At 43.0% G+C, this 10,638-nt stretch overlaps 1 protein-coding gene across 1 annotated transcript in view; it reads left to right on the top strand.

The window, feature by feature from the left end:
- Positions 1-3,127: 3,127 nt before the first annotated feature.
- The window catches only part of LOC110499103 (protein shisa-9B-like), a 48,039-nt gene continuing 40,528 nt past the window's right edge, over positions 3,128-10,638 (top strand). The window contains exons 1-2 of the mRNA XM_021576002.3: positions 3,128-5,234; positions 5,574-5,681. Coding sequence (XP_021431677.3) covers positions 4,606-5,234; positions 5,574-5,681 — 737 coding nt within the window. The 5' untranslated portion in view covers positions 3,128-4,605. The remainder of the gene's footprint in view (positions 5,235-5,573; positions 5,682-10,638) is intronic.

Below are 10,638 nucleotides of genomic sequence, written 5' to 3'. Positions count from 1 at the left end.
CCAAACATAACGATGGTCATTATGGTCAAACAGTTCTATTTTTGTTTCATCAGGCCAGAGGACATTTCTCCAAAAAGTACGATATTTGTCCCCATGTGCAGTTGCAAACCGTAGTCTGGCTATTTATGGCGGTTTTGGAGCAGTGGCTTCTTCCATGCTGAGCGGCCTTTCAGGTTATTTCGATATAGAACTCGTTTTACTGTGGCTATAGATACTTTTGTACCTGTTTCCTCCAGCATCTTCACAAGGTCCTTTGCTGTTGTTCTGGGATCGTTTCGCACTTTTCGCACCAAAGTATGGAGACAGAACGTGTCTCCTTCCTGACCAGTATGATGGCTGCGTGGTCCCATGGTGTTTATACTTGCATACTATTGTTTGTACAGATGAACGTGGTACCTTCAGGCGTTTGGAAATTGCTCCCAAGGATGAACCAGACTTGTAGAGGTCTACAATCTTTTTTTCTGAGGTCTTGGCTGATTTCTTTTGATTTTCACATGATGTTAAGCAAAGAGGCACTGAGTTTGCAAATTAATTACTTAAAAATCATACAATGTGATTTTCTAGATTTTTGTTTTAGATTCCGTCTCTCACAGTTGAAGTGTACCTATGATAAAAATTACAGACCGCTACATGCTTTGTAAGTATGAAAACCTGCAAAATCAGCAGTGTATCAAATACTTGTTCTCCACTGTGTGTGTGTGTGTATATATATATATATATATATATATATATATATTACTTTTAAACTTTTTTACTTGTTTTGTGTGTGATTTATCAGGGGGTTCTGCAGCACCCTCAGGATCCCTACTTCACGCGGCTATGCATATTTGTCGCCTACAATGCCTTCAGAAAGTATTCCCACTCCTTGACTTTTTACACATTTTGTTGTGTTGCAGCCTTAATTTAAAATGGATTCAATTGAGATGTTGTTTCACTGGCCTACACACAATACCCCACATAATGTCAAAGAGGAATTATGTTTTCTAAATTTTTTTGAGTCAATAAGTATTCCACCCCTTTGTATTGGCAAGCCGAAATAAGTTCAGGAGAAAAAATGTGCTTAACAAGTCACATAATGCATGGCATGGACTCACTCTGTGCTATAATAGTGTTTAACATTATTTTATCTCATCTCTGTACCCCACATAAAATGATCTGTAACGTCCCTCAGTCGAGCAGTGCATCTCCAACCCAGATTCAACCACAAAGACCAGGGAGGTTTTCCAATGCCTAGCAAAGAATGGCACCTATTAGTAGATGGGTAAAACAAATAAAAAGCAGGCAGTTATTAATATCCCTTTGAGCATGATGAAGTTATCAATTACACTTTGGACAGTGTATCAATACACCCACTGCAAAGATACAGGCATCCTTCCTAACTCAGTTTCCGAAGAGGAAAGTAAACGCCGGATATGGTTCTCAATCAGGGACAGCTGTCGATCATTGTCTCTGATTGAGAACCATACTTAGGTAGCTTTTCCCCACAGGGTTTTTGTGGTTAGTTGTTTTCTGTTTTGTGTGTTTCTGCACTTGACAGGACTGTTTCGGTTTTCGTTCATTCTCTTTGTTATTTTTGTTATTTCAGTGTTCAGTTAATAAAGATCATGAACACGTACCACGCTGCACCTTGGTCCTCTCCTTCCAACAGCCATTACAATATTTTCAAGCATGGTGGTGGCTGCATCATGTTATGGGTATTTTTGCCATCGGCAAGGACTAGGGAGTTTTTTTGATAAAAATAAATTAAATACAGCTAACCACAGTCAAAATCCTAGAGGAAAACCTGGTTCAGTCTGCTTTCCAACAGACACTGGGAGACAAATTCACCTTTCAGCAGGACAAAAACCTGAAACACAAGGTCAAATATACACTGGAGTTGCTTACCAAGATGACGTTGAATACTCCTTGGTGGCCTAGTTACAGACTTAAATCATCTTGAAAATCTATGGCAGGACATGAAAATGCCTGCCAAGCTTGACAAAGCTTGAAGAATTTTAAAAAGAACAACGTGCAAAGAAAGCTCTTAGAGACTTACCCAGAAAGACTCACAGATGTAATCACTGTCAGAGGGGATTCTAACATGTATTGACTTAAGGGTGTGAGTACTTATGTAAATTAGATGTTTCTGTATTTAATTTTCAATAAATTTGCCACAATTTAAAAAAAATATGTTTTCACTTTATTATGGGGTATTGTGTGTAGATGGGTGAGAGATAAAAATATATTTAATCAGTTTAGTATTCAGGCTGTAACACAACAAAATGTGGAGTTAGTCAAGGGGAATGAATACTTTCTGAAGGCCCTGTATCTGTCTTTCCTACAGCTTCATTCCTCTGTTCTCCTTTGCTCATAATCCCTTGCTTCCATAACCCTGTCATTCCGCTGCCTCTCTCTCTCTTGCTTTCCCCCATGGCCCAGTATCTCTCTCTCTTTCACTTTCAAGTCTCCAGTCCTATTTTCTCCTGCTTTTCCTCCCCCACTCTCATGTTGTACTTACTATACAACCCCTGTTGTCCGCTATTCCCTCCCCTCTCTCTCTCTCTCTCTCTCTTTATCTCTCTCTCTGACCAAGAAAGACCATACAAAGGAAGAGGTAAACATACACACACAGTCACTGAACTGCTTTGGTGGAAGTGAAAGTGTTGAGAAAGGAGAGGAAAGGGAGGATGGTGAAAGGGAAAGTAAAGGAGAGTAAAGAAGAGTAGAGCAACGGTTGAGGGTGAGCAAAAACCCTTGTTTTTGTACCTGTTTATAATTTCAAACCATTTAGGTTTTCTATAATCCACACGGGGAGAAATTGTTCTAATCTGAGCTGGCGTCAGTGTGTGTGCAGATATGCGGAGAGGAACACCAGTGCATCAGCTGCCGTCCAGGCTCTTGTCGTTGGATTCCAGCTGCTGTGGTTTTGGCTGACAGGCAGAGGGTATCGCTGTGGTCTCGCTCCAGGATGGAATTGGAAACAAACCAAACACATGGAGGATTCCATAGTTGGAACTCTGGACTTAATCTGGCAGACTCTCTCTCTTTTACACACACACACACACACACACACACACACACACACACACACACACACACACACACACACACACACACACACACACACACACACACACACACACACACACACACACACACACACACACACACACACACACACACACACACACACACACACACAGACCCAGAGAGACACACGTACGAACACACTCACCCTCACATGCACACACTCATTCATGTGAGAGGGTGGAAAGAGAGGGGCTGTGTGAGAGGGTGGAAAGAAATCAAATGAGTGTAGGACAAATGAGAAGCAGACTGAGAGATAACAAAAGCTCCCGCAACTAAACAACAGGATGGATGAAAACAGGTGTTTGCTGTCCACTGTCTGACTTATAGCTACATACCTTTAGACAGAGCAGAACAAACACACACACACTTACATGCAGTACTTACTTAAAAACAGGGTAATTTGTGACAGAAAGTATAGAACATCTCAGTTGTGCTCTCTTTTTATGTCTTCTACTACCCTCCTTCCTTCTCAGGGGATGATGTGAGCAGCAGCTGTATAGGATTGCCTACCCTCCCTCACTCTCCCTCCCTTTCTCCTTTTCGCTCTCTCTCTCTCTCTCTCTCTCTCTCTCTCTCTCTCTCTCTCTCTCTCTCTCTCTCTCTCTCTCTCTCTCTCTCTCTCACTCTCTACTCTCACAATGTCTTGCTCTTCCTCTATCTCTCTTCCTCTCTCTCGTTCATTGTGTTGAGCAGAGGGGATTGAATTTGGCTCCTGAACTGTTACGTTTTCACGGAGCTCAGAGTGAGTCACATTCAACAGCGCACACACACACTCTCACACACACCCACCCACTTGCACACACACACACGCGCACAGAGGCAGGATTGTCAGCAAGAGCAGCGCGGTGCTCTTTGGGATTGCAACCACAAGTGGACTGGTCTGGTCTGGACCTCCAAGCCACCCTCAAACACTGAGCTAGGAGGAGGAACAGGGAAGCACTGCTTTAACGAGAGGAGAGGTCGCCTGTGGTGGACAAAGCTGCTACAAAACTACTTGGAGAATGGAAAAAACATAAGGAAAAATACAAACTCCTTTACCCTATAGAGAAAAATGCAGAGTAAAGTTTGTGGTTAATTGTTAATGGAATATACCCTGGTATATTGAAACTGCTGCTTTCTCTAAAGGCAATTTCAAAAGACAAAGGTAAGACAAACCTACTACGATGGTCCAGAGGATTTTAGTCCAGAGCATCAGATATTTGAGCTATTTTGCACTGTTCTGAGTAACCGGCATGCTTGTACCAAAACAAAAATGTAAAATCTACAAACACTTTCTGTCTGTTCCCATTATTCATACATCGCATATGTGCGTGATTGAACTGTGGGTGAACCTTTCAATTATGGAACGTCAGTTAGTATTCGTCTGTTTGGGAGACAGGAACCACATACTTTAGATTTTTGGACTTTAGATTTTTCTTTGTTGTTTCTCCCCAAACGTGTTGGTCTGTCTCTGACTACAAGCCCTGCTCTGAGACTCTGATCTCTGGTCTGACCCACCATAGTGAACTGTTCTAAAGCCTCAGCTTGGCACTGAGGATGGGGTGTACCATGGCAGCGTGCCCCCTGTCCTGCCTCCTCCTCATCCTATCCTTCATCCTGACGGGGCCCAGCCTGGCCCAGGACCTCACCAGCTCCACCACCGCTGGCCCGGACACTGTCCAAACCCAGACAGAGAATCAGACAGCTCCGATGACCCCCACCACAACGGAGCCCATCACCACGCTAGTAACCACAGAGTTCAGCGGCATGTCGACACCCAGCGGCGACATCACGGATGATGAGGATGCCATCCCTACCAAAGGCACCCGTTGCCAAGGTTACTACGATGTGATGGGCCAGTGGGACCCACCTTTCAACTGCAATATGGGTGTTTTCCTGTACTGCTGTGGTACCTGCTTCTACCGCTTCTGCTGCCAGTTCAGAGGGCAGCGGCTCGACCAGAGCATCTGCTCAAACTATGACACACCCATCTGGGCCAACACGGGCAAGCCCATCACCACGGTGACCGAGGGCCATGGGAACCAGGAAAGAGACCGCACCCATATGATTGTCTACATCATCTGTGGAGTGGTGGCCATCATGGTGCTGGTGGGCATCTTCACCAAGCTGGGCCTGGAGAAGAGCAGGGGATCGGCAGGGGCGCAGAACGACCTCAGCAACTCCAGGTGAGGGAGAGAGTGTGTGTGTGTGTGTGTGCGTGCGTGTGCGTGTGCGTGTGTGTGTGTGTGTGTGTGTGTATACATGTGGCTGCAACCATCAACTGAACCAGGAAAATTCCACTACATCATTCTCTTTTGGCAAATTTGAAAGAAATGTGTGTGTTGTGTTGTCAGGGGAAACCAATAAATGTTTTCATACCCACTGATAAGACATGATATGATTTGTGTATTTCAACACAATTTCACAAACTTGTTCAGGATCACTTTAGCCAGTATTGTAATTGCATTCATGTTGAATATTGAAGGTAACTGCAGGGTGATGTTGTGTTTACCAACAATCTTTAGGGAATATGACCTGCTCCAGAAAGTGAGAGGGAGAGAGAGAGAGCGAGGAGAAGAAAGGCACAAAGGAAAAGAGACAAAGAGAGGAAGGAGATCACAATATGGCCAGAGGTACAGTATAGTAATCTATAGATATCAAGCTAAATCTGTTTACAGTACAAGCCAAAGATTCTGCATATACTTAGGAAAACAAAACATTGAGGGGAAGTTTCAAGTATTCTAAACCATGTATCATATTCCCCAATAGCTACAGTATGTACATCACATGACTTCTCATTCAGGGTTCATCTCACTGTACAGCATTTTAGCCAGCGTCAGTCAGGTTCAATATCTGGTTCAGTGTTGGAGCAGAACCCCTAGGACATCATTACTGAAACACTGCTATGCTACATGGTGTCAACTCTCCCTCCTTTAATCAGTTTTCCTGTTGTCTTTCCTCCTCTTCATCTCTCTTTCTTTTGTATTACACCTTTCTCTCCTCCTCTCTTCCGGCAGCCCTTGGGTTTTTGAGGTAATCAACAGAGGCAGGGCTGCAGGGGAGAAGAGATTTCGCCCCATCAGAATCTTTCTCTCTCTCTCTCTCTCCCTTTCTTTCTCTCTGTCTCTCTCTCTCTCTCTCTCTCTCTCCCTCTCTCTCTCTATCTATCCCTTTCTCTCTCTCTCTCTCTCTCTATCTCTCTCTCTCTCTCCCTCTCCCTTTCAAACTCCCTTTCTTTGTGTTGTTCTTTCCCACCTTTCTCTCCCTTTGTCATTTTCCCGCTCTCCTCCACTTCCCCTATATCTCTCCCTTCTCACGACTGCTGACTTATGTTGCCTATTTTACAGTAATGTCTATATTAGCCAATAGTTAATAACTCCATGGTGGAGGAGACGCCATGGTTTCATACAACTCCACCTAGCCAATATTGAGTTATGAAAATCTTCTAATGACCTCAACCTCATTTAATGAATAAATAAAAAGCCCAAAGGAATGTTTTTATTTCTCTCTGAAATCCACTTATATACTTATATGCAGTAGTTATCCCGCAGGGAGTGAACAGTTGCTCTCGTACGAGGTCGTCTACATCTTCAGTTTGGATAAGTATTCCCAGGATTTAATATTTTTCAGAGGTTAACACCTCTCAAAAATAGAACGCTCCCCGGCTCTATACACTCCTCGGCTGATTAACACTTCGTAACAGATGAACTGCCCTGGCCAGATTAGACTCGCACAGATGAAATAAACTTCTCTCAGATTACTGGAATACTGTCGCTACTCCTCTGCTGCCCAGCTATTACTCCTGGCTGGTCTAGCTGTGTTCATGCACTAGAGGCCAACTCATTTCATTTTCTACACAGACCATCTCTCTCTCTCTCTCTCTCTCTCTCTCTCTCTCTCTCTCTCTCTCTCTCTCTCTCTCCCTTTCTTTCTCCCTCTTTCGGCAACAGGCCCCCTGCAGTGCTGCTCTATAGGGCCCCTATTAGACCAGCATGGGGTGTCTGTCTCTCACATCTGGTAGTCAGCTTCTACCAGGGCAGGTGTTAGGTCATTACTCCTCTCAATCCCCCTCTAAAACCTCACAGTAGTTAGCAGTGTACGGTCCATCACACACTGCTCCAATTCTTGATTCCCAAAGGACAGAATGTGCCACTCTACCTGCCCCCAGGTGATGCATGTCGAATCTAATGGAAGACATCAACTGGAAGGGACTTAAAACAAACAATGACATTCATCCTAAAAGGCATTATGCCTGACATACTGTATAGTGATTTATAGTTCAATTAACAACAAGAATGATGATACTGACGTTTAGGTTGTGGTAGTGCATGGTTCAGATCACAACATTCAGAGGACACGGGCCCCAGGCATGATAGCATGGCTAACAGTATCCACTTTAGACCACCAAGGGTGAGAATTAACATGGGGAAGAGAGAGGCCTGGTGGGGTGGTCCATTGATCTGATCTAAGTGTGTGTGACAAAAAACAAAACAAAAATCGTAAAACACCCCTTTCCTGCAGTCAAATGACCAAATTGCCATCTAGTGACCTCAAGGGTGGAATGTTACAAATCTTTTTCATAATTTCATAATTAATAAACATTGTTTCAAAAAACCCGTCGAAACTCCAGTGTTTCTATGTCAAACATTTTTGTAATATTTCAGTCGTCTGTACAGTATATACAGTGTAATATCTGACATAGGTGTCTTCTTTGTTTTAAGCCCAGAACCATATGTGTGAGGTGTACACTTTTGTTTCAAAGTAGATTTGCTTCAGACTACCAAGAAACACTGTGTGACCCTGATTTAGCCCACTGCAGTAAAATGTTAAAAAGATGAGAGTCACCTGCCACCGTGTAAAAAAAACGTGTTTGTACTGCGAATTGTGATAGAAAAATGATGTATTTACCTGATTTGTTTGATATTAATAGTTAACGATTATATCCTTGACATTTCTGTTCTATTAACTGCTGTGTTTCTGTAAAGGGATGGTTTCCACTCGAGCTTCCTGCAGTTAGTCTGGGCGTATGGGCAAGTAAATGGCTTTTCCTAGAGATACCTTAAGCTGACAATGACTTGGTAATAAAAACTTAAAGCTGGCATTCCATAGACAAGATGTGGTGTGTGACTCGAGATAGAGATAGCCTGGAAGAGTTTTGAACAATCCCTCATTGTCTCATCTTCCTGGCATCTAGGAAACTAAGCCGGGTTGGGGGTAAAACAACATCCGTGCGGATAACCAGGAGATGAACCAAGGTGGTTTATGATGTCCCCCTATCCGCATGGGAGGGGTGGAACTAGCCCTGACTAAGCATTTTTAGGTCTCCTATATTTAAAAAAATATATGTATTTGTCCTTTATTTAACTAGGCAAGTCAGTTAATAACACATTCTTACTTACAATGACGGCCTATGAACAGTGGGTTAACTGCCTTGTTCAGGGGCAGAACAACAGATTTTTACCTTTCGGTTACTGGCCCAACACTCTAACCACTAGGCTACCTAGATTTTTCATTATCAGTTAGGCTGCTCGGCCCAACAGTCAAGAGTGTTGTGTTGACTAGTCTCATTATTGCAATAATTAATCAATATTAAATAAAGACGATTGTTTGAAGAAATGATAAAGTCTCTCTCAGTATGAATTTCCACGACACAACCCAAAGGAAGACACAGACAGACAGTCCTTCTTCCTAAATCCTGTCCCTCTATCAGTCAGCTTTCCTTCAGGGTTGGTTTATGTTTGCTATGAGTGCTCTCTGATTTTATACCCCCCTCTCCATCTATTCATCCTAGTCCAGCTGTGATGGATACTTTGTGACATTTACCTTCCCCTGACCTCCTCGGGCTCTACCTCTCACCCCTGGACAGACACACATGAGGGTCACTGCTCATTGACTCAGCACCAAGGGGTTGAATTCTCATGTTAACCCTTTTTTCTGAATATCACAACATGGAGCAGAATTGGATGTACGGCAAGCTAGATACCACGCTCTCAGGGAAACCAACACCAGGGGACTTTGTTGTGAGGCAAGAAAGAGAGAAAGTGTTGAGGTAGTATTAATAAATAATCTGTGCCCAGACCTGCCTCTAGTTATAGCATATAGTGACCATGTATCCTGTGTTTGGCTGTCCATAGAGGACAGGTTAGTGTGCTTGTGAGTTTTAAAGACGGCTTCCTGTGTGGTTCTGCCTGGATGCCACTGCATGTTTTACGCCCAATTCCAAATCGATTTTTAACCTCTGCCACCTCAGCACTTGTTTGGATCTGAAAAGATTGGATAGATAATATACAGGTTTAAACAGTATTTCCTGGAATCCTGTGTGTTTCTGAATGCCACTGAATGTTTTTAATGATCAATTCCATATGGAACCGTAGCTTCTACTTTCTGAGCACTTGTTTAGATCTGCGTACCATTAGGCAGTAGCATTGGGCAGCGTGCCCAATATGGTATTACAAATGCTAAAACCAATCTATTATTTTTAAATGAAGGCTATAGAAATGATAGATAGGGGTCGATTTGTAATTGGTTATTGGTGTTCCCAATGTTTCTCTGAATGGGTGTACATGTTCCCATATGGCCGTAGAGTGCCACTGGGTATATGTGAGCTCTGTAACCATAATCCAAACTGACAGGGCATTCTGAGTGAGATGTAGCTGCATTGTTGATAGAGGGATGGAGAGGGGGAAATTAAGAGAGTGCTCGTGGAAAAGGAAAAGGGAGATAAAGGGAGAAAGAGATGAAGGGAGGGTAAAAGATTGAAAGATTGGGAAAGGGAGAGAGGGAGAAATATGGAGAGGGAAAGAGAAAGGGAGAAAGGCTGCGATGTACAGAGCGAAAGGGAGAGAGCGGCAGAGTGGGAGTGACATCACAAAGCATTGGGGCTGACACAGAAAGAGAGGTTAAGCGTTGTTTTGGGAAAAGGTCAGCTGAGGTGACACACCTGCATAAACATACAAACGAGACAGCACACATACACACTCCATCACAACTCATCAAGGCCTAATTTGTTTGCTGTAGTCTCCTTCCTGTCCGTTGTTCTCTCGTTACTCTGTGCTCATCACCATCACAAGCACGCCAATTTCAACAATTCAAATGACATTATTCACACCGATTCCAAATCCAGGTCAGGGTATGGGGTATTGAGAATATGGTTCATGAAGTCAAGGAGAAAACATTGTCAGATAGTACAAGGACATCTCTGCTTTTGAAACTGCACACAGAGTTAATAAAATTAGAAATTACATTAGTACATGGGGGAGTAATTATTTTTTTAAAACATTCTTGTGATTTATCAGGGGTACTGCAGCACCCTCAGCACCCCTACTTCCTGTGGCTATGCTTGGTTTATTATTGTATTGTTTTATATATCTCTGAAAACTATCCAGTTTTGATTTCTATTTGCCATATATTTTCCAACTGTGCAGTTTTACAAAAATTCTGAACCTATGTACATTTTACGGACACAGTATATTTAGTTAATTAGTTATCTTGTTATTAGTCCCACCCTTCAGCTCCACTCAACTCCTTCCATCTATCTCTGAACACCATCCAGTTTCGATTTCTATTTGCCATATATTTTTCACCTGTGCT

This window comes from Oncorhynchus mykiss, chromosome 20 (assembly GCF_057628025.1).
Source record: "Oncorhynchus mykiss isolate SJ-2025 chromosome 20, ASM5762802v1, whole genome shotgun sequence".
NCBI lineage: Eukaryota > Metazoa > Chordata > Actinopteri > Salmoniformes > Salmonidae > Oncorhynchus > Oncorhynchus mykiss.
The sequence above is the reverse complement of the archived record's forward strand: the minus strand, read 5'-3'. Positions and strand labels throughout refer to the sequence as shown.